This window comes from Folsomia candida, unplaced genomic scaffold, assembly GCF_002217175.1.
Source record: "Folsomia candida strain VU population unplaced genomic scaffold, ASM221717v1 Fcan01_Sc002, whole genome shotgun sequence".
NCBI lineage: Eukaryota > Metazoa > Arthropoda > Collembola > Entomobryomorpha > Isotomidae > Folsomia > Folsomia candida.
This window is the reverse complement of record NW_019091194.1, coordinates 6,042,342-6,067,035: the sequence shown is the minus strand read 5'-3', so window position 1 is coordinate 6,067,035 and position 24,694 is coordinate 6,042,342. Positions and strand designations below refer to the sequence as shown.

Sequence of the window (24,694 nt, the reverse complement as noted above, 5' to 3'; positions counted from 1 at the left end):
AATTCTATCTCTTAACCCTGATCCCATTTTTTCCTCTCTGGAATTTCTTCCAGCTTCCAATAAGTCACAAAAATACCAAATCAATATCAATCTCATCTCCACTATGGCACGGTCTGCTGGCTCAGGGTGGCAAAATCACTGGCAAATCCGGAAATGATCTATTCCAATACAACACAAAGCAAAGTCAACGTAACGGGTTTATACACAGATAGATCTGGGAAACAAATAGTACATAGTAACATTTGTAATTGAACTCGATTAATTGAATTACTTTACTACTCACTTACATACTACGCTCAACAAGCATCATCTCATACTGCATTTACAACAGGTGCTCGTGTTTAATTCCAATCTATAGATTCATTCACTCCCAAATGAAGAATGCAACTGGTAGTACATACGAAGTATACTTATTACGCGTTTGCTACATGCATACATTCACCAAATTCACCTTTTACTCCTGTGCATATGTACAATATACGCACCTGATCCTCTTATTATTATTCGTTAACACAAAAATGCGGATTTACAAGGAACACAAACTCATCCATTGTGTCATGGTTTTTAAGCAGCATCCATAAACCGGTGGTATGGCATCTCTGAAGCCTGACAAACACACTTGTTTCCACGATTATTCCATCCTTTTGTGAATGCATCCAATCCATTCAGACTTTGCGAGGAGTAAGTAAAGCGTGTTCTTATGTACGAGGGGCCGGCTAGAGTTTGAGTTCAGTTCGAGCTAAGCAGTCCGTGATGGTGGTTGTTGAAACGCCAGCGTTGCTGAATTCCTCTTCATCATCATCTTCTTCACTGTTCCGTTACATCAACATCAACCGATTTCATTATCATCATCTTGCATGAGGGGTCATCATCCCGTCATACATGTTGCCCAGCCAAGCTAAAAATCAAATCTGATAAATATCTTTGATCTTCTGAAAAAAATACAAACAAATTCGTGGAACTGTTCGACAAAGAGACAATTTTTTCTCAGTTTAATATACTCCTTATTTTAATCTTGGAGAAGAAGAAGAAGCCATCTCAATAATAATAATCTCACACAGATACCTTTGTTCCAGTATATTATTCAGTGCAGAGGTTCTACTACAACAACGACTTTACCACAAACCACCACCTGTTCATTACCTTACCACCAGGTTTTGGTATGCCCATTCAACTTGACGTTAACGTTTGTTTGTTAGTTCGATATTATATTGCTTTTTACTCGTTGTTCGTGTGGGTGGGTACGATCCTTTTCCAGCATTAAATAATATTGGCGTGGCGTGGCGTAGTGGTGTTTCTCTATTACCAACATTAGTGCATATTATCGTGTAACTAACTCTACTATACCAATATTTAACCTGAGAAGAGACGAGGAGACTCGGATGAGGTATTTCGCCGTGAATATGCACAAGGTTCATTCCATTTTATGACTTTTCCACTACACACAGACACACATACCAACATAACAGCAGGAGCTGGATGAAGGTCGTTTAAGAATTAACTGGAACAAATATTACGATTACTTAAATAAAAATTAGACGAGCGGTGTAGAGTGAACATTCACAGGATTACCACATTCTGCATCATATCCGTCGTGAAAAGTGGGCTATGCCGCATATTTTTATTGAGTTGTGACTAATCAATCAACAAAGTTATTGAGCAGTGGATCGGTATAATAATATCCGTCACAGGAAAAAAATTGTGTCATTCGACTTCCATTAAGCCAGATGTAAATAGTAGTGACTGGACCTGCATTCTTTATGGTGAGTGACCGATAACACTTCAATCTGTCATCGATTATCAATCAATAACAAGCATTGCATTTTGACCCTTATTCCCTGGTACATAGTTTTATGATAGCATATATATGCGTACATGCGTCTATGTATTTATGTACACGTTGGATTACGTATGTAGAGTAAAAATTGTATATTTTCTCGTAAAACTTTAATCCCATTGTTTGCGGAGGAATAAGTAATTTCGTTGTTGACTGACTTCTCATCCTCGGCGTCTCCGATTATTCTGTACTTTGTTCAGGCTCTGACGAACGTATGTTGTATGTATAGTTTAGTAGTCGAATTGGATATCCTCCACTTTGCCCAACTTTGTTTTGGATTTGTTTGCGAGAGAATCCGTTTTAATGAAATAGACAAACAACATGGGGCTGCTGAGAGAACAGAATACAAAGCTTTGTTCTGTAACCAAGAAGAACAGAAGTGCTTCCGAAAAGGGGTCTCAAGAAGCATCCTTTTCTTGCCGACTTGTTTCATCGTCGTCATATAACTTTGTTCAGTGAACGTGAACTTTTTATTACTTATTATAACGGAGATTGATTGGTTTTTAGTATTTGGAAAAATTTCTTATCCTCAGTACTAAACTATTGTTGTATGGTTTTAGTTCTTGATTGGTTTAGATTGCATCAGCAGAATTTTTTGTACTTGTGCGTGGTTTGGTTTGGATGCTCAATATTCTTGATTATTTTGATCAAATATATTGGCATAACATGCATAATATGTAAAGTAAGATCTCTTATTGTATTTTTTTGGTCATTTCTATTGAATTCTGTAAATGTATTGCAAACAACCAGTATAAATGCATATGTTTATGTATTGGTCATTGGTCACTGCGTACTGGATGGCATACAATTTCAAAAATGACAAGGTAGATAAATAGAAAGTCAAACGCAGAACCCGAAAAGACTAGAAGTTAAATGTCACGAACCCATGATAACCCGTTTCTTTCAAGGAGAAGTAGAAAATTGAATAGTTTTATTTTTATTTAACGGGTTTTCCAAAATGACATTCCTTTTTCTTTATTTGTGAGAGGAATCAACTTTTTTGCTTGTGGTGGATACCGTTTGGGGTTGAATACAAAATCCAAAATGCGATTCGATTCCGTCCGAAATAGGTTTTTGCTTTGCTTTTCAATATTCGCACGTCTTTTGCGGTTTCGTTGGAGGAATGGCAATCTTTATGTGTTCACCTCACCTTATCCGATCTGGCTAGATTTATTGAGATGGAGACCAGGTATTTGGCGGTTGCGACCGGGTAAAAAAATTCAATTTTGGAAATGTCTCTGGACGGAAATGGAATGTGAAGGAATTTACATTTTTGCAGAGTAAGCCTTGAATACTCCTTGGGGAGCAAGCCATCCTCATCAACCAACTATCCATCAATCTCAATGCGTACCTTATGCATAGTATTGGATAGAGAAATATTGGTAAAAGGTGTTACACTCGTTATCCTGTAGCATGGAAAATTACTTTAAGGACCAATAATTTATGTACATTGGTTGAAAGTGAATCTCTCGCATGTTCTGTAAGATTAGCTTTTAATAGTTGAGGTTATGATGCTGATGAATGGCGGATATGCACATCCGGGAGCATGATGCATATTTCATTGTTAGAGGTGTTTGCAATGCCAAAACCATACTTTTTTCGTCCATTTGTTCCAACACAATCATTGTATGACGAATTGTGAATGGCGTAAAGTTTGCTGTTGCTCTCTGTATGTGCATATGCATGTTGTATGTAGCAGGTAATACGGGTACAGTATTAGGATAAAAGTTGGTTAGTTGGGCTGCAGGTCATATCGTATAATTTATTATAATCTCTCCAAGTTAGTTCTGCCGAAACTCTTCTACCGCACTATAACGAATTGTGAATATTATAGGTCAGATTGGGCATACATACGTACGTACGTAAATACTGTACATTTGTACATATGTGCATGCTTTCAAGAGAATGTGGAATCGTTAAGAAAATCTGTTTTATTTTTTTGTGTGTCAAGTTTTTAATGTTTATATGTTTCGGTGTGTGTTTTCTTACTTTCTGTTACCAAATGGATGATAATTTCTATACATGTAAACCCACGCCCACTGCTGTGCTATTTCATTGCCAAATATTATCCAGACTAAAATACAGCCGACGCTCCTTGATTTTCTCCCATGTTTTCGTACACATGCAGGCTGCACAAGCTGTTAACTTTAGATTTCAGATCTGGTGAGTGTTTCTTCTTTGGCTGTACGAGAACAGCTCCACATTTTTCAGAGATTCCGTCCAATCCATTTGCTCCAGAAGAGTTGCTTCTGCTGCTCAAGTGTCAAAATCAAGAGTTGGGCTGGCATCGCAGTGGCACAAAGAACAGTCTTTTTATCCTCACTCTTGGTGTGTCCTTCTTACACAGAAACACACAAAGTTTTAAAAAAATGACAAAAAATCCTGTTCTTGATGTTCAACACAGTTGACTCCTGCTGTCCCAACCCAACTCATTTTTATTCGCTGAGTTTTATAGGATGAGTTGGTTAACATTGTTCATATTTCACCGAAAAAGGAAAGCAAGGTTACAATGTCGTGGGCGGCATGATGTTGCATTCTTGGAGGGACATACTCAATTCTGTATTGTGACCTATTTATACATGTATGCTAAACATCCTGCTGGAGAATCATAGATGTGTCCGCTGTCACAATGTCCGTTATGTCATAATATCCGTTTTTTGAAGTGCTCATGTAAATAAATTTTCTGAAAATCGTCACACTGTACAATTGGTCACTCGTTCTATGACATATTTCATTCAATCGTTATGCATCTCTTTTAAATACAATCTCTTTTTCTAATATGATCAACTTTTACCTTGGGTCTGAGTATCAGTTGGTTCAAATTTTATGCTAGAGATTTTCCACTCTGATAAAAGGTCGAATATGATTGGCAAGTCTTATTTTTTGGCGTAACTGCAATAACATTATGTGTAGCAGCTCTTTTGATTCATGGCATGATACGATATGTAACTCGTGTCTCGTGTGCTGTTCCTCATTTCTAATCTGTGCACATTATTATCATGAATTTTATCAAATCCACCTCATAAGCCCTTCATTCCGTCGAATGCGAGAGGAATGTCAATTTGAGATGGAACATAACAGAATTACCATTAGGGAAAAGGAGGAGGAATGAAAATAGTCCTCGGAGGAGGATGCACAGAAAAAGAGATGACTGAGACAGGAAATGTTGTCCACTTTCCTCTTTTGCTCAACGCCAAAGCTTTCGGATTCTGTGTACACATACGTACGTAACACCCATCCAGCAGCAATGGTAGAGTTGAAGACAAGGAAATCCGATCTACGGCACATCATAAATTAGATTATACTCTGCCTGACACGCCGCCTCGACTGGGAAGATCACTGTGCGTAGTCCCCACGACCAAATTATTCCTCCGCACTGGGAAAATGACATAAAAAAGGACAAAACTCCTTACGAACATGCTAACTAAGTTTCTCAAATGTCTCACAACCCGGCTTTCTACTGTTGTGCATGCTGGTTAAACTCTGAAAGTGCTTTCTTCAGCCCATTTTGAGGCGAAATTACAAAACAGTCAGTGGCAGTGTCAAACAATACTTGAATAGAGTACTTTATACCCGCTTTCTCTCATAATGAGCTCTAAAAAGCATTTCTCTGTCGTCAATGCTCTGAACCGCCGATCTGAATCCCTTTCTCCAGAGAAAGTTGAGTCCATTGCTTTGTCGTCTGGTTAGATTTAATTGTTCAGTATTTTTAAATTGACATCCTTTCTCTCTCGGCGGCCCCTTTCTTCCTCTCACTCGGATAATGATGATGTCCATACTTCAATTCAATAATGAACCGGGTTTAAAGAAAGCCCTCTTGAATGGAGGCAGGCATGCATGGCTCGTTGGATGGAGGCTGAGGGTTGAATCCTTCTTTCTTACAACAGGAGCTTGATCCACAGTCATAAAGCTAATAAATTGATACAATTACCAACAACATTCCTCCCCAGGGTATGCTGTAGCTCGATATTGCAGCGTGCAATTTGCACGGTAACTTACAATCGCTACCACGAGATATATTTATGTACTTTTGTGCACAGTATTTTTATAGGTTTGTATAGTTTCTTTGTTTTGTGGTGCATAATACACAAGGCTGGTCACACCGTTCGTTCCGATAGCTTTATACACCCAACCTACAAATAACTCTCCTACTCCATTATTCAGTTTCATCCATTGAAGTCTATACATATGTACAATAGATGAACATCAAAGACTTTACTATTTGTTCACTCATTCATCCATCTTTTAGAGGTGGTCTTTCACGTCCATCAAATCACGACGACCCATTTCCGACTCGAATCCTCTGGAAAGGTGAATTATTCCATTTGACAAGAGAAGAATTGATGGCTGACATCCGACGGCTGCACTATTTGACTTTACATTAACCAAATTACTTTTAAGGGACCTCCTTCTCATCGGTTCACAAGTTAGTTTTATGGAGTCCGAGAAATTAATTTGAAAAGATCCGGCCCGACAAACGTGCCCATAGTCAGGCTGATACTACTACATGCTTTACAAGCATTTTCCACCCATCTGCCAACGTGAAGAAAGCAATATGCAGAGCAATTTAGGCTATAATTTATCTTTATTAGAGTTCCGGCCAGCACCACTACTGGAGGACCCCTAATTTGGCAGAATTGAACCAATAAACTGGAATGGCTACCAAATTCTAATGGCTTTCGGCTCGTATGGTCGAACCGTATCTGTGCCCATCTATTTTCTGCTTTCCCTCCTCCTGTTGTAATATTTCTAGGCACATGTATCAGCATAGGAAAAAGAATCTGATACCAACAACTTTCAGATATGTATGCATGCTCGAACAAAAACCTATAATTTTACATTTTATAGCTTCCATTTCATGCAAATTCCTAAACCTTTCAGATTTATCCCATTTCAGAGGACATGACGTCTTTTATTAATCATTAAAACCGAGTATGTGGATAGAATTTGCGATGAATACGAGTCACATAAAATATTTTGTGGTGCAATATAAGTATATTCCAGCCATTCGTGTACTTGTCCTTAAAGTTAGTAGTTAAGCACCACATACGCTTTGTGTAAAATAAACAAAGTCTATTGGAAATCATTCCGGATTCCATCCAGCTTATATTTAGTATAGCGGTTTTTGGTACGTTTTTGGTTGGGTGGTTGATTCGGACGAAGGCATTCATTCTCTCATTTATTGTGTTGATGCTGAGTGACGTTGGGAAATAGGATTAATTTAATTCCATTCCATTCCATTGCAATCTGACGTAAATATATATTCCCAAATCCTAAACACATAAATAAACTGTATAACACTTCCTCTACAAATAGTAATCAAGATTCGAAGCGAAGTGTGTAATTAATTACTCAAATCAAGGTCTGAAATCTGTAATACTGTAATTTTATATTCAATCATTCAATGTAAATAGCGCATTTTTCACCTTATTTTATGATACACTTTTTCATCCGCTATAAATGTACGTACATATCCTTAACTTTGATATTCTCTGAAAAGAATGAAATGGCAACAATATCCGAATTTCCTTGCACTCATCTTCTTTCACGTCTTTTGTTATTATTTTCATTTCATTAAATTAAAGCTGCAATAAATGTGGTCGGATGAGGGAAGATTATTGTTATGCTTTACATAGGTGGTTGGACATGGTTGATGGTGACCATGTGCATGGAGAGCGACGTTACAACGCCCCAGGCTTTAAATATATGGTGTCGACTACGCTCTGCTTCTTTTCCTTCTTCATCCACCATCTCAAAAAGATTGTAACCCAAACCTTGACTTTACCCCAAGAAGAAGAAGAAGAAATATCTAACTCGATGAAATAAAAGTAAATGTTCATCTCTTGGTTTTGCGGGTGAGGTAGCAGGTTAAAAGACGACTGACTTCAATCTAAAAAGCACACAACGGGATTTCGAAAACCCTCGTAATAAGTCAGACATCATCATCATTGCACCCAACACAGTATGTACTTTTACCATCATTTTTGTTTCATGGTTGGTTTGAGATCGTGCAAAAGTTTTCAACTTATAAAACTGAACACATTTCCGAATTGAGTGTTAAAGGGGTCAAGTATTGGAGCTGAGTTTTGTTGAGTGAATTACAATTACTTGACAATGGGGTGTAGAAATTTCGATGGACGGCTGCCTCGTATAGGCAGATAAGGAATGACGATATCATTACGTTGGACGGAATATGTGTTTGGCTAGCAGCCGTTGTTGCCGTGAAGAGAGATGAAGTGACATTATTGTGTTTGCAAGACTAAATTCTTGAAAAGTCAGTGACTTCTACAATGCTCTGCTCCCATCTGATCTTGTTACAGTTGGAGGTTGAGTCGTGTCCATTGTTTGGGAGATGAAATAGTTTTACTGTCTTGCTGTTTCATTATTTATAAAGATGTCATCCCCACGTATGCAGAAGCACATGCAAGGATAGGATTGTTGCTTTAACATATTTGCCTGTTTGAAAGGGTTGACATCTGGTATTCCATTCCTTCTTTGAAACGAAAGTTTCCGGAAGTATTACAAGTGTTTACTTGCTACTTGTACGTACATAAACCTGTAATGTTGCTAAATAAATACGGAATTTGTATAGAATTATTTTGATTACAGAAATCCCCAAAGTTTGAAGTCGTGAAAAGTCTATCGACCATTTCTAGGTTGCAGGCTTAAATCTTAGTTTGTATGGCATTATTCCGAATAAAGTACAAATGCAGGTATACGTAACGTATATACATACGTAGGTACGAATCCACACGTATTCATGCTATACGCCCAATTAGCTTTCCCCTCATTAATAAGGAAATGAGAAATCTAATCTGGAAATCTTATTAGTCCAAAAGCAACCGAGGTTTCCATTTCAATCCCAACCAGCTTCACTTTCACGAAAGCCAGCGTCATTAGTATGCGTAACTTTAATCGTTTAAAATCAATTAGTGCAATTATTTTCCTCGAGGAGGAAGGTGTAGCAGCAGCAGGTAGCTGATTGAATCTACTTAATTGCACTTATTGCAGATTACTTTCGCACATACATTATCGACTTACGTCTTGGAAAATCCATTTGCGCAAATAAACAGCTACGCTAAATCATGTAGCGAAGCGGGTCTAATCCTCGAAAAACTTTGCCGTACACAAAAAACAAACACAAACTTGGCAAACTTTCTCGGTGGCGTCGCTCCTCTGACTTTTTGTAAGGTGAAAGCTTTTCACCGAATAATTCTCTCATATATACATATACTTATGCATGTACGTTCCATCCACTTACTTTCACCAGGCAACTTGGACGAATACCTACTTACTCACACTTGCCTTCATGTCTCATATGTAGAAATCTGTGCTCTAAATAATTTGAGATTCAAGCAGCTATTTTATATATCGCCTGAATCGGAATTTGGAACCCACTCCACGTCACGGGGAAAGTTTCGACCAATAGCCCCGAGTGCCGGGATACATTTTGCATGCAGAGTTTTATTCGGTACGGCTCCTCGTGAGTGTGCTGCTGCCTTTTGCCTACCTGTTTCCTTGTCCTATTGTGTTCATCGTTTTAAACGGAGAAAGTCCAACGGAGAACTGTGTCAATGCGAGAAAGAAGAAGAGAGAAACTGCTTAGAAATCTGGCCACGTCTCCGCCACGCTAGTTCTCTCTTCACTGCTTCATCTCATTTTCATCTCTCTTCTGACTTGCCTTCGCTGACTGGCGACTTTCACCAGTCTCATTCTTCTCAAATCTTCTCCGGAACAAAAGACGTTTAAAAGGAAATTTTCTGAGCCGCCCCTGCAGTGAAAGGTTAAACCTGTGAAAATAACTCTTCACTTCCAATTGAGCAGCTACATCCTATGCGCTATATTTACTAATACTAATACTACTTCTCGGGTGGGTGGTAGTGGTCTTAGCGAGTATCTCGTGTCTCCTATTTTATTTCTTTATTTCTAAAAGAAATAAATATAAAAGAATCGGGGATGAAAATTGCAGTCGTGTTGTGTTACGTGATGAGAAATGGAGGCTATTCATTACCTTTATTTATTTTCGGGATGGTTTGCACACTTGTGTGTGGGAGATGGAGGAAATTGAGATAGAAAAAAACAGAGATGTTTCCCACTACTACTGAGAAAGAGAGGAGAGAAAAAAAGAAATAAAAAACTTTCCCGTTCACGGAAGGAAATTGCCATCTTCTCATTCATTCCTTCCCTTTGTTCTCAATCAGCATCATCTACAACAACAGCAGCTGGAGCGAGAGGAAAGCAAAAGAAGCACTGGAAAAAAAGTGAGGAGATGATGCATTGCTTTATTATTCTCCAAAGAAGAAGAAAGGAACAAAATCCTACCAAAAATATTATTCAAACTTGTCAATGAAAGCGAATCAACCTGGCACAAGAAAAAGTGAAAAAAAAATCAGCCAGCCAAACTTCTTTGTGACAGAAGGAAAAGTAAAGTTATCGGGGTGGATGCGAGTAGGTAGGGTTGGTTTTTGTCTTCATCGTCATCTTCTCCAGTCGGTCGGTTGGACTGAACCTATCTCCTCATTAAACGGGGAGAAAGTGGCATTTAATTCATTCATAAATGGGAAAAAGGGGTTAATGCTTAGGCGAGCGAGAGAATCACAGGAAAAACTTACATTTTGACTAGAAAGTACAAAAGTTGGCCTCATTTTTCCCATCAACGGGTAACTAACTCCCATTACGAACTGCTGGTGATATACTTGCATTCATAGGTACTTACAAAGTATATGTAATCTTGCATACTTTGCATTTTATTATTCGCACATTTTTTTGTTGGCTCAATGGAAATGAATCTACTTATAAGTATGCGTATACAGTGGAACTTATGCATTATCATTCAAGCATATTTTTTAAAGGGGTGACTATAATGTTGGAAATTCAATTTTACTGCTTGAATTAATGTGGGTAAAATTTAATCTGAAACGCGGCTACTACCAGAAAAGCGAATTGATTGGCCGGGTAATAAAGAAACACTCATAAATTTCGATGGTCCACTTGCGATGCACTCACTGCTAGATACAAGTAGTGGTTTAGTTATGTGATAGGATGGAGAAATCAATGGCATTTCGCCAACATATCCAGCAGCAGTTGAACCTGAATGCACAGAGTCGGACGGACGACGGCGAGTCCAAAAGTGACTACTAAACTATAGTTTAGTAGTCACTTTGTACATATATGTACAAGCCATACTTGCATGGGAGAAAACCCGTAGGAGAGTAGTGCTCGATCTGGATAGACTTCTTGAGAAGCAGAGTAAAAGTTTGGAATTTGGGCCAAATTGCATCTTTGTCGCTTCATTTCACCCAATTCTTTCCCTCTGGACTAATTCCACTGTGAAAAATATGAGATACTTTCACCAAAAATGGATTTCATCCCTCATTTTCCTTCATCTTCTTCGATACAAAGAGTACTATCTAATATACTGCGTCACACCTAACTAAATTCGTACTCCGAGTTACGGACTATACATAATTCACTCCCAGTTCGCAATAAATATGCAGTTTATCCAGCACAAAATATAATCCTGGATTAATTGCTTTAATATTTTGTTGGTTGTTGGATCGGATTTGATGCAATGCAGAGAAATTTGTTGCTACTGCTGCATTGCTCGGCTGTGTTGGTATACATAGATATTTATGGAGCAAAGTTTACAAGCAAGAAGGCCATAGGTTTAGGAACAAATTGTCAAGGGATTTTTTCCCTGTGGATTCAAATAATAGGATACAAAGAGCATTGCAGAAGAGTCCCTCTGCTCCTATTGAAGTCTAGCCTTACATACATTAACCAGGGCGACAAACCAGCCGCCGTAAGCTATCATAGCTTATGTACTTTCTTTCTTTTTCTTCCTTCTTCCCTGTGATCCTGATCCCTTTCTTCCCTCCTCACGTATTTCATTAAGCTGCCAAGGAATGCTTAAAGGAGAGTTGATGAGCAAGTCCTCTTTCGATTGTAACACGCATACGTCTTCTGCTACTCTTCATTTAATTTGGCTAATCACACACCCCCAGTTCAGCTGCTTCATTTTTTACTAAAATTTTGCATTTCAAGCCGGTATTCATCACATTACATGCATCGCTTCTTCATGACAAGGACATGACAAAAATGGATTTTTGCGAAATAAAAAACTCTTCTTTGCTTACACAGTAAGTAAAGTAAAGAAAGAAGGATAGGAAAAAAGAGTGGTCTTGATTGTCCACTTACGTTTATTTGAGGGAACAATTGCAGCAGAAAAAACGGAATTGGCAATCGTGTGCTCAGTGTGTGGAACAAATGTGATTTTGATCAATCAATCACTACACGAAATCAAGTAAAAAAAAAACGTGGACTGTGTAAAGTCAAAACTCTTCCTTCCTTTGTTGAGAGATTGTTGATGGGAAAATTTACTCCGTTTATTTATTTATCGTTTTCTAAATGATTTCAAGCCCAATTGTTGTTTAGTGAGCAGTTTTCAATTTTTTACATGAAAAATATTGTATAAACCATTTTTGATATACAGAATCTTCAAATTCACGTATTGTAGGAATAACTGTACTTCTACCGAAAGAGAGAAATTCAACGATATTCAACAATATTAGTAATTCGTTTGCCACGATTGACGCGAATTGGATTTGTTCCACTGTAGATTCGACCATCTTTCCGTCTGAGGGGCAGAGATTGATTACCCAAATCATTAATTCATGTCAAGCCTGCAACTCACTCGCAGAAAATTAGATTACGCCAATCCTTCTCTTAAACGAAATAGCGCTTGCTGTTGTCTGTCAATCCTCTACAAAATAGTCGAAACGTTTTTGGAATCGAAATGTTACCTTGTTGGCAAGAATTCCAGATTAGCACCTTTCACGCCAAACTTTCCGACACATACAAATAGTTTCAACCTATACGTCCCTCCTCCGTGCAGTAATCCTTTTAAAGTTTGGATACTTTTTTCTTCAAATAATCCCCAAATCGACGTGTGTAAGTAATTTATGAAGTCTAAAAATGGGAGAAGTGATTTAGTACAAGGTATGATAACATGATTGCTTTCTGCTCTTCCCATTGTTGCCTGTGATTTATTCTGTTAGATTTGTTCCCGTATCCGGGTCTGACCTTACTTTAAGTCTGTCTGTATATGTACTTACGTATGTACAGCAAACCAGAGCCAACCTTATTATAATTCTTCCACATCATCAATCCTCCAATCAACCGCATTTGCATATCCACCTTCTCTCTCTCAATCCGCACTCACTCAGCATTCCCATAAATCATTGGGGGCGTAACGTGTTATCACATTCTATCACATTACCCAGTGATAAACGGTAAATACGTGTGGCTGGTACGAGTTTATAACCGCTTCGCTTATTTTAAAGAACATAGGCCTACCAAATTTTTTGCTCAAACTGTTTTCATTTTTGAACCAAATTTAATTGTTGTTTATTAATAACAACAATGACTTTTTGTAGGGTATACGAAATGGGGCTTGTCTATGCATGTGCTCGTCGTTTCGTGTTATTAAATGTTATGAATCTCGACCACAATACTACGTCAATTATTTGCGATATTTGGAGCGTCACAGGATTTGAGTCGTCGTGAAGTGCAGAGGATTATGTGTTGTGGTCGTGGTACTGCTTGTAGCATGTCTTTAATACTCTTTAATAAGGCCAAATCGTGACAAACCAAAAATCTTTGGCAAACCCAACGCTAAAATGAATCAAAGGCTTATTTGTTATTTTATTGCAGTTGTTGGCATCATTTTTAAAAGTTTTTTCATTGAACTTGGTAATTATTCTCTGCTATTTTTAATGAATTGATTTTTAGATATGCCATTATTTGTGCATATTTAAATTTAAAAAAGTATTCGATTTTTTATAACTAATTGTATGTAGGTATTACTTTTTTATCATGACGTGTAAGGCAATTCACTCAACTGTGCAGGCTAGTTGGTTGGTTTGGAGTCTGAATCCGGAATTTATCCAATTTAATGAGCCCTGTCGTCATTCAACGGAGAAAGCAATGTGCTCGCTCATCTTGCTCCGCTTTCCTCGTGGGCAGACATAACACGGCGTAATGAGCAGTGGCAGTAAAGTGACCAGAGGATGGAACAAAGAGAATCTCATCACCGACTGTAACCTAACCGAGCTGTGATGAGGCCAATATTCGCTCTGGTCCAGATCTTCAGTCTGGCAGAGGAATCTCATTCTATTATTATATGAAATACCTCGCTGTAACATTCACTTAATGAAGGGAGTCAAGCAAACCACTTATTCAGTCTCCATCCCAGAAAGTCCCACATTATTTGTAGACTTGAACCAGATTAACATGGCTACATCTCGAAGGACCATTTGCTTGTTATTGCTCGGATACCAGGGCATCAATTCAAGTCTGAAATCTGTAGTGTAGGTCATCCCCTCCTCCTCCCTCTCTTGTTGACTGGTGGCGGTGATGATGTGACCCAACCGTCTTTAATTTAATGGTTGTGTTGAGTTGTCCTCGGAATTTGTTGGTGTGGTAATGATATCATGCTATATTGGGTTCCCGCAAACGCTCCTCCGTCGTTTGTTGGCTGTTTGAAAACTAAAACTGGAAGAGGACGCGGCTGTTACATAGGCCAAGCGGAATCAGCCTCCTTGATGAGATTATGAGGGGAAGATTGTCCTCCTCCCAGTGGAAGAGTGGCTTTATTTCCCATCATTTAAATGCAAATTGTTATGTCAAGTCTATAGCCGTACTATGTTGATACGTATGTACGTGCATACTGCTGCTGGCCCTTAGTCGCTCTTCTGCGGCAATTTTACGGTGTCCCTTTATTTATATGTGCAATACTAAGAATAAGGACGTGAGGGGTTAGTAGCAAAATACAAAATGGGTTCTCTTATCAAGCCAAAGGATCGTATAATACACGAACAGTGTATACGTCACCAGTACATTTATATGCATGTAGGTAACGCATCTAGCATATTTATGCTTATCGAACAAGGAATCCCAAACAAGCCAGGAGATGAAAACTGTCCTGATTCTGCGGTTTACAGGGGCAGCCTCGAACTCCCTCGGGCAAAAAATTATTTTATTTTATTTTATTCCCTTTGAAGCTCTAGAGATAAATCTTATGGGGAACCTTTATGCATATGTATCTGTTCCCCTATTGTATAATGCTTACGGTCGTTACATGATAAGCAATACGTGTTTTCATAAAGCCCTCTGCGTAACCTGGATGGAATACAGAAAGATTTAGCTAAGAATTGCGCAATTATTAAAAAAACAACTCGTTCTAGGAAAAGTTCCTTCCTTCTCTATTTCAACACGAAAGAAAGTGTGATTTCCGAACAGAAATAAATCAGAGCTTGGGAATCAGGCAGAAGAAGTTTTGACAGTAAGCCACTCTCTACTCATTTTTGTCCTTGGTTGTGTCTTAAGTTGGCGAATATTAAGAAAGTTGTTATCGTGCCGGTCCCGGGCTCCGTTCTTGAAGAAGACGTAAAGAGTAGAGTTTGAGTGATGACTAATTTCGCTGCTCCAGAAAAACTGAGAAAAAGCCACCTGATACCACCCAGCAGAGAGGCACAGCAGCTGTACAAAAATATCTAATCACCCAACGCCCTGTAATACATCCCCACATAAATAGATAGGAAGATGGATAAATGGTTTGTTCTTTCTCTATTAAAAAATGTTCAAAATACAATAATGATTTATCTTCCAAAGGAACAAGTTTATAGCGGAAATAAGAATTAACGTCTTAGTCGAACTTTCAAGTCGTTACGTTGCACACGACAAGGAACGCTGTGTTCTGTTAGTGGATCACACCACCAAAAACCAACCACCACGTGCATGACTGGAGTGCATTAGAGTGTGATCGTAAAGAAAGGCAAGAGCTGCTATGTGGGCGACAGTTATGCTCAACTTTATGAGCACTGATTCAGCACCCTCTGACCCAACCTTACTCTTGTAGTGTGGAGATAAGTACTTATCTTTTCGGCGCTGTTGAATCAGTAAAATACTAGTCGTAACTTGTTACAGTGGTCTTGTCTATCGTTAAAATCTGTGGAATTACCTCGTATCATGACCTACCATTTGAAGAAATAATTAAGGACAGCCTATTCTATATATTTACGTATTTAGTACCAACACACTCAACCCCAAGGCCAATTTTACTTAAAAGGGACAAAACCATAATTGTTTTTTGTTCTCTATTCAATTTACCAAAGTATTTGTATTTGCATGGGTGTGGATCTCGGATAAGCGAGAAATGATGATATTTTCATGAATGTTGTTCTCTTTGAAAGAATGAAAGAAAGAAAACATTGAATTTTGGAAAGAATCCAAAAAGCAAAATCCAGGCGAAATAGTAACATGCAATTTGTGCAAAGTAGTTTTTTGTGAGCCTGCCAAACACTAATTTTTTCAAGCTCACATTCCAATAGGACATACAAATATTTCCATGTATCTACATATACATAAATGCGAGTGGATATGCATCACACTCAAAATCCTATTCGTTTAAGGTTTATGTTTATCTGTCGTTATGATGAGTGTCTGTGTGTTTCTGACGAGTTTTGTTTTGTCGTCCCAACTCAATTACGAATTTGCTGTACGTGTGCACATACATACAGCCCTAGTTTTACCATTTACAGTTTCACTCACTCTCTCCTAGTCTCCTGCATGCGGTTAATGTTCCATGTTTTCTGCCTGGATTAATCCCACTTTCCTTCTAGCTCTGGCTGGGAAAGTGCAGGTGACGGCGATGTTGGATTATGTATGTCATTGATTGGAACTAAATTGAGCGAAGAATTGGTAATGAAATAAGCTCGGCTATAACATACTGCCACCCATTCCGTCAAATGACTTGCACCTGTTAATCTCATAATGGAAACAGAAGGAGGGGAAGATTAGCACACTTGTCCAGTCCTCGCTCTTGCCACATGCATACATGCAGACATATGCACATATGTACAAGTACGACCACTGGGTGCCTGGGTGCTTAGGTAACCAGAGGCAAACATGGCCCGTGGTGGAAGGCCCTTTCTCTCTTCCTGAATTTTTTGTGTCACCAGTTACGGTCGTGTAGTTTCCTCCTCGTGGTGCTCTTGCCATGCCGTAGACAGTTACGCAGAAGAGGTGTGGTGAAAGTGCTCTGGAGGAAATCCGCTTTAACGTTATATGTTATGCTCATGTATTTTGGTATTTCCTCGAAAGACAATATATAACTGGCAGCCCCAGTGACCATTTTGTTTGGGTGGACACTGCCTGCACACGGCGGATTGGATGTGTAAGTAAGTAAGTAAGTAGTTCTGGGACACTGGATCAATAAAGTAAAGTAAGAGCTGTATCATAATATCACGTGTCCAGAGGGATTTTCTACTGATAAATTGAATGTTGTTGTTGATGTAGGAAGGATTCACTCACTCGCAGTGGATTTGAAGGATATTGGATTGCACTTTTATAGCTTTGGCGTCTTCGTATGTATGTATGTGGATATTGTGGATGTACTTACACACTCTCATCTATCTACATGTACATTTTCATACATATTACTTTGAGCTTAGTCATCAAAGAGCCATTACTGCACTGTCCGAATTCCTCAACATCACTTTACCCATCCGCCCACATTTTCATTTCAGGATTTTTTTATACATGTATGGATGGAGTTACACACGGCTGTTTTCCAATAAGCAGAGTGAGAATCAGTTTCACGGGCCATTTATTTTCAGTAGAATATGGTGCTTTGTACAATCAAGGAAAAGTGATAAAGTGCTGCCAAACCTTCAGGTGGACTGAAGAGAGAAAGAGAACAAGAGAATAGTGAAAGTGAAGTGGTTTTCGGCAAAGAAATAATAATAATAAAAATCCAGTTTATTCGTGAACACTACTCGAAACACACTCGTGTTCCGTTTCGAGCAGAGGAACGTCCTTGGTCCTCCACAGCTTGTTTTATTTCTCTTTGATCAACAAAACAATTTGGGAATCGATCAGAGCCTCGTAAAGTTTCAAAGCTTAAAAACATGCTGCCCGATGTACGTATATTGCACAAACTCATCTCTGAAATGATTGAGTGTTTTGGACAGAAAGAGTGGTGGTCCTAGTCGTCAGAGTAGTAATAATAGACGAAGAGGCGCACTTTTACTTACGTAAATGGGCCTAATAATTAGTTTAACCATGATCAACTATGAATACATAGGTGAGCTCGGCGTGGGTGGTGGTGGTCGTGGGGCTCGGTTGCCTCATTGAAAGTGAAAGTTTCTCGCAAATAAATATACGATATACGTGGGATAAGAGTTTGCTGGACACTGAGTCCTGTGGGAACATAGAAACTCTGGAGAAAGTGAGTGATACATCTTTCCCTCCTCCATTGGGAGCCACGGATAGTTAGCGAGTCTCCATAATTATTAGATTTGTTTGAAAAGAGTTTCTCAACCAGGGACGCGGCTATAGAGTCGAAAATGGGCTGGAGTGTAAAATAAATGCTTACTCCTCTGTTTATACAACTTAAACTTTCTGGGAAGGGAAAGTTATTTGCCCCGAGTTGAATATTAATTCATGCCGAGGACAAAATGCACTTGTATTTGTGCTATGTGTGTGTGTGTCTAATAAGTGTATATGTATGTACATGCTCCAAATTAATGGCGAAGCATTAATTAATTTTCTAGTATGATTTACGGTTATGGGTCTTCCTCATGTAAATATGCACCTTACTTCGGTGGCATGCAAAAGTGGGGATGATGTGTACTTTGCGGAAATGGCGAACTCTCCTCGGATCCTAGACATCGCGACTCATTAGCAGAAAATAACGAGACGAGAAAGGTTGTAATTAAAAAATAAGAGTGCCTTGTGCAGATCTATAATGAAGTCCATTCCGCACAGATCCACTCAAATATAAATATGCCCATGTATGGCTGTGACATGTATAGTTTGTGTCACCGGTTTGTCTTCATTATGATAATTAAGTATATATAAACTGCGTTTCAGTGCTTTACATAATTGTTGCAGAATTTGCTAAATGTCAAGGAAGGAAAATGAGTATACTGAAAAGGTCAGGTTGGTGGTAATTATAACTTTTGATCTAGTATGTGTAATACAGAAAAGCTTCATGACTAAATTCAAGGGAAATATTTATACTGATGCATTTACATATTTATACATACATATTTCCACGTAGGATTAGTTATTGTAGCTTAGGTTTTCTTGATGATAGCGCAAAAATATCCGCAGTGTCGACTGCAATTCTTTTGTCCTTATTACATGTGCACACATTATATTCCATCTTAAGTGCTTATTTGATTACTTCGGTTCAATTTTAACTCTTCAAATTTTTTATGAATTCGCAGATCTACAGCCAATCGTGAGCAGCAAGAAACGTGACCCCCGCAGTGACTACTATCGCCGGAAAAAGTTTCGCAAATCGGGAAAGCACAGCAGCAACAACAACACTACGACCACCGCAACCAGCACAGAAGAAGAATATCTGCAGGAAGAAAACAGCAGCAACCACCTCGAAAAACATTCCTCCTTCGTCGTGAAATTAGTAGGAAGGAGACGGCCGGATGGTGGCGGCGGTGGGACAGCAATCCCTCCTCCTCCTTCTTCCACTGAGGTCATGACCTGGTTCAAAGGATGTGCTTCAGGACCGCCAACACAACATAGTCACAGCCACCAAGGTTAGTTAGCAGCGCTTATCTTCTCTGCGTCATTAGTCGCCCAATTTCATAAATCATTCCATTCCAACTTTGAATTTCCAAGTTTACGCTACCAACAGATGAAGAGAAAGTTTGATAATTTCAAGATGAAGCACATTTCTAGCGCTTTCACCATGGCTCTTAACCACAACGGAAATTAACATGTCGCTCCTTCTCAAGTTTAATTGTAAAGCTAGAAAGCACCAGATGTGAGCCATACTTGAGAAACTTATTTAATTCAGAAATTTATATATTAATCCGTAATACGCAATAAGTTTCAAGCTGTAGAAACTTTGTTTCATTTCCGTAATAAAGTGTGGTTTACTGCTTATCATCGTACCTCCTTGATACTCGTAAACGCCAAGAAAAAGTACGGAAATTTAGAGAGAATCGGTATGATAATACAATTCTAAGCATGCAACGAATATGCATGCATACAAATATATAGATTATATAAATATTGTACGTATCTGTACCAATTTTCTACGTAAGATCGACATTTCGCGTATAAAAGTGTCAATATACTTCACGAAAAGAAGTTGACATTTTTGTGTCACCACCAGCAATAACCTCAATTTGTTTCACATAAAAAAAATGATAAATTGAATTTGACTCGTCCCATGATCGGTATGCAATTCATGCGGCAGTCATTTTTCCTTCTTGCATTGACGGAAATATCTTTTGAATTTGTTAAAGTGGATGTCAATCACTCTCACCCGACTCAAACTCTGAATATTTTTTCCCCAAGGAGGCCGTAATAGCAGATCGGGCATGGGGGCTGCCGAATCGAGGAGTAGTCGTGATGCTCTAGCCAAGTCTCGCAGTCAGTCCAGCTCTGCCCTCTACCATCCCCCTCCGCCCCCATCAGGCGCAGGCAACGCTACCACCACCACACCCATCGGTAATGCGGTCAGTGCTTCCATGTGGGATATTCCGCATCAGCACAACCAATCACCGGCCAAAGTTCGACACCACCACCATCCCAAGGACAACAAGCGTTGTTGTAACCTTAACAAAAGTTCGTGCTCTTGCATTTATCTAGTTTTATTTTCGATATATTGAGTTATTCCTGAGCACGATTTTATTTTTTGCCCGTAGTCGTTGGAGGAAACAACAGCAGATCAAAATTGTACGCCGTCTCTTGTCCTGACGTTGCTCATCAAGCTTTAATCGCTCACAACCATCAACACCAAGGCCATCCACCCGCAACCACTGCGAATAAGACCCATCAGTATCAGAATAACATTCCAGAAGAGGCCCTTCACTTTATTCTCCCGCCACCTGAAGGTTATCGAACCGTTGTCGTCCCTCCACATCATCATCAAGCGAACTGTCCCCTGAGCAGAGATTTGCTTTTACAATCCCACCAGCATCACTCTTTGACACAGCTTCACCTCAACAATAGTGGCGTTCCGCAACCCGCTGCTGCCGCGTGTTCCATGAACGGCCCAATGTCACTTTCATATAGTCACCTTCCTAGCTCATATCTTCTTCAGCAACACCCGCTCATGACGTCGCTTAACCACACCCACCACAGTCACCATAATCATAATTATAATAATGCGAGTAGAGTTGTACCACCTCCGCCACAGCAGAGTGAACCGGTCAAAGTGCGACACACAGAATCTGCTCCAGATCTAGACTCAATCTTTCCAGCGTTTGTGATTCCAGGTGAGTTGTGTTATTTCGATAAAATATTAATTAACTTGACACTGTCAAGTTGACAGATGTCATAATATTATGTCGCAACTCTTTCTCATGACGCAATCGCTTTCTTTTCAGAGAATATTTTTGAAGTCCATTTAACCCGGGATGGACGAGGTACATAACACGTAATATAACATATTTTTTAACTGACTTTTATTTATATTGTTTAATTAATTATTTCCAGGACTTGGATTGAGTGTGACAGGTACGTATGTTAAAGTTTGATAAATAATGATAGTAATGCGCATTACCTGCATAGACCTCGGTCTCCTCTATGCAGTTGTATCAGTATATGTACCTTGGCGTTTACATGAAATGTTTCTGCCACAGGGGGTCGTGATTCGGGTGAAAAATTTCCTGGTCTTATCCGAATTAAGAAGGTTTTCCCTGCTAGCCCAGCCTCAGAATGTGGTAGGATTTTAGGATGGGATGTGATTTTACAAGCAAATGGAACTCCGCTTACAGGCCTTGCCAATCATGTAAGTTCGTCATGAACAACCATTTCATTATTTTTTTCGATGGGCATTTGCCAACAATATATTACAAACTTTTTATAAAGTTAATACTTTCCAAGTAAATATTTAGAAGATTACTGGGCGTTATTTTTGCACTTACTAATTCTTAGGAGGCCTTATCAGTCCTAAGGACGACTCCAACAACAACAATTCTCACTCTGTGTCGCCCACCACCTTACACCCCCGGCTTCTCTGACTCTCCTTCTTCTACCGTTCCGGACCATCCACATTTTCCTTACAATTCATACAACCCCCATCATAATCAGGAACCACATTTACCTCAGCAAAAATCCAAATCGCTTTCTAGTCTCAAGATCCCTCAGAACTCCATCACACCCAACAACTCAAAATCAGGTCACTTCGGGGTTAGTTGGAACATTCATTATTTTATCTCTTTGAAACTTTGTGCAAATGAGTGATGATGATTTACATAACTTTTACCAAGTTTCTCTATTTGTTTAAAAGGAGTTTGAAGTGACACTTGAAAAAGTGTGTGGTTCTCTCGGATTTACTCTGCGTCAAGAAGATACGTCTATTCTAGGTCATTATGTCCGTGTAAGTTATTGTCTTCTATCAGTTCTATCGTTACTACACAATTTATTAAATATTCCTTCACCCATATTCTAGGCCCTTGTGAAGGAACCGGCTCTGTCAGACGGCAGAGTAAGTCTACTTGAAGCATGTTCATGAAATAATTTCTTTGAAATGCATAGGTCCACTTTTACTAGCTCAAACTCTCTAGAGTGTGTTTCTAGTGTCTAAAGTGAAAAGTCGTATTGAGCTGAAAAGCAAAGATGACATTTGAGTTCTATCCTCTTAAACAGAAATAATCAAAAACTACACTTTTCTTAGATTCAACCAGGAGACAAAATCATCTCTGTGAACGGAACGGACCTGTCCGGTTTGAGTCACGGAGACGCCATCAACTTTCTCCGCCAATGTGGATCATCCGTAACGTTGCGATTATGGAGGGACGTCAGCCCCACGCCCGTGTCCCCTTTGTCGCCTTCCGAATCTGTGAGAGGGTTGAAGCCTAAACCTCTTCGGTACGTATATATTTTGGCGCACCACTTGGTTCATTTCTTTGTCAGAATATCTACTGAATTTGATTGCGGAGAGTGGAGACAGGTGCAGTTTACTGGCCTACCTGCACCTTTTTTATCAGATATGAAGATTGACTAGAGTGTGAGTGACACGGCAGACATCAGGTTTTAGGTTGGGTTAGCAATGATGACAGAGGAACGAGCGCAAAAAAAACCTCGTTGAATTTTGCATGAGTAAAGAACAATTCGTGAGATTGGTGCATGTCTTCTTATGCTAAGAGACAGAGTGGAAAGGAGAAAAGGGAAAGTTGAACAGAAGCAGCAGCTTGTCATCATCCAATCTTGGGACAAAACCTCCATCTGTGTATTTTTAGACTTTTACTTGATAACGAGCAACTTGTAACTTTTCCACTCCATCCATACCACCACTTTCTTTTGATCTTTGTCTTCCTGCTCGCTTCCTCTTCTTAAATTTCTTTCCAAGGTGACCACTACCACTGTCTAACTACTACTGCAAATAGCATGCATTCACGGATTTTGTAGAATCCACCTCAGCTCATGGTTTGTGCAAAAATCTTGATTTATTCACCCCATTAAAGTCAGCGTATGCAGACGTCCTCGTCGGCTTGTTGGTTGTGCAAAGTTGGTGTAAAGAGGCAAAGAGAGAAAGTGGAGCAGTTTCTGGGATGAGATTTATGTGAGACGAAGGACTTTGCTTTTGCTACCGCGTCTCACCTGCCATTATGATAGGTAGGCATCGCATACCATTTTCCCAACATCCTCGGACAGTACTATATACATTCATACATGTGGGTTTATACGTATACGACACGACTGCTCAGTCCACCAACGCTCTGGTCAACGCTTATGTAAAAGTGAAAGACATTTTCAACAAGATAAGATCGACTCGTCGTTAGCTTATCTCGCTTGTGTTTTCGAGGGCTTACTAACTATGGTCGTATGTATGTGCATACAGATATCATGTGTGCCCATACATATATGCAGGAGTACGTACGTAATAGTGGTTCTAGCTGCAGGTTGGTAAAATGAGACAAGAGAAAACCCGGTTGGATACTCCTTAGTTGGTTCGTCTTTCCTTCTTGGTGATGGTTTGGCTACCCTGTGGTGCAATGTCCCACTTTACTTTCTCTTTCTCCCTTTTCGTCCTTAAGTAGTGAGTGGGAGCACAAGAGTCAATTTACACCATAAAGGAAAGAGAACAATGCATGCACCTTTATTGTCTCCTTGTATCTTGTCTCCAATCACCAAAATGCCTGTATTTTTTTATTTCTCCTTTTCCGTTCCCTTTGTTTCTACGAATATATAGACATACAGTAATAGTAATTTCAGAGACAACCAAGTCGATAAAAGACCACAATTGCCCCAGAACAAGAGATTGTTACACTACAATTGCTCTTTTGTACTTGAATTGCCCCATATTACATATTTATTTACATGGGATCATTTCCTTCTGTTCATTTAAATATGTTGATGAGGACACATGAGTGACCTGATAAAAATGTTTTTGAATTTTTAAAAAACTTCTAGGCAAGAAGCTCTCGACATGCTTAACGACTTGGCAGTTCGGAAACAATCTGCAGAATGGAAGCATTCTCTTCCCGGCTCCGTTTCAGTCGGTGGGGGTGGCGGTGGCGGACGATCCTGTGGTCTGCGAACTCACAACAATAGGTCCACTACAAATACTGATGACGGATCCAACGGACCAGCAACCTTACCACGACGTCGAGGAGTCAACCAGCATACGACCCCCATCATTACTCCGTCACCCGAAGTCCTTTCTGCAGCATTGTCTCGTGAGTACAGAATTAAGTTTTTTGTCAAGATTCCTCTAATTCCTTTCTCTCCGTGTAAGATTACTCCCACGAGACGGGCTTATTTGCATCTGTTAACTGCTCGCTCCTCTAATCTTCACTCCCAAATTAGTTTTCTTTT

The 24,694-nt window shown here is 39.3% G+C and overlaps 1 protein-coding gene across 2 annotated transcripts in view; it reads left to right on the top strand.

Moving 5' to 3' along the window:
* LOC110842661 overlaps nt 1–24,694 on the top strand; it is a 31,575-nt gene that overhangs the window by 2,935 nt on the left and 3,946 nt on the right. The window contains exons 1-12 of one of the 2 annotated variants that reach the window (XM_035848851.1): nt 18,715–18,838; nt 19,129–19,458; nt 20,225–20,494; nt 20,575–21,147; nt 21,259–21,297; nt 21,368–21,388; nt 21,514–21,662; nt 21,809–22,063; nt 22,164–22,253; nt 22,326–22,361; nt 22,551–22,744; nt 24,290–24,555. In XM_035848851.1, the coding sequence (XP_035704744.1) occupies nt 18,817–18,838; nt 19,129–19,458; nt 20,225–20,494; nt 20,575–21,147; nt 21,259–21,297; nt 21,368–21,388; nt 21,514–21,662; nt 21,809–22,063; nt 22,164–22,253; nt 22,326–22,361; nt 22,551–22,744; nt 24,290–24,555 (2,245 nt within the window). In that variant the 5' untranslated portion in view covers nt 18,715–18,816. Of the gene's footprint in view, nt 1–18,714; nt 18,839–19,128; nt 19,459–20,224; nt 20,495–20,574; nt 21,148–21,258; nt 21,298–21,367; nt 21,389–21,513; nt 21,663–21,808; nt 22,064–22,163; nt 22,254–22,325; nt 22,362–22,550; nt 22,745–24,289; nt 24,556–24,694 lie in introns of those variants that run through there. The other variant, XM_022088442.2, reaches the window with a different exon arrangement.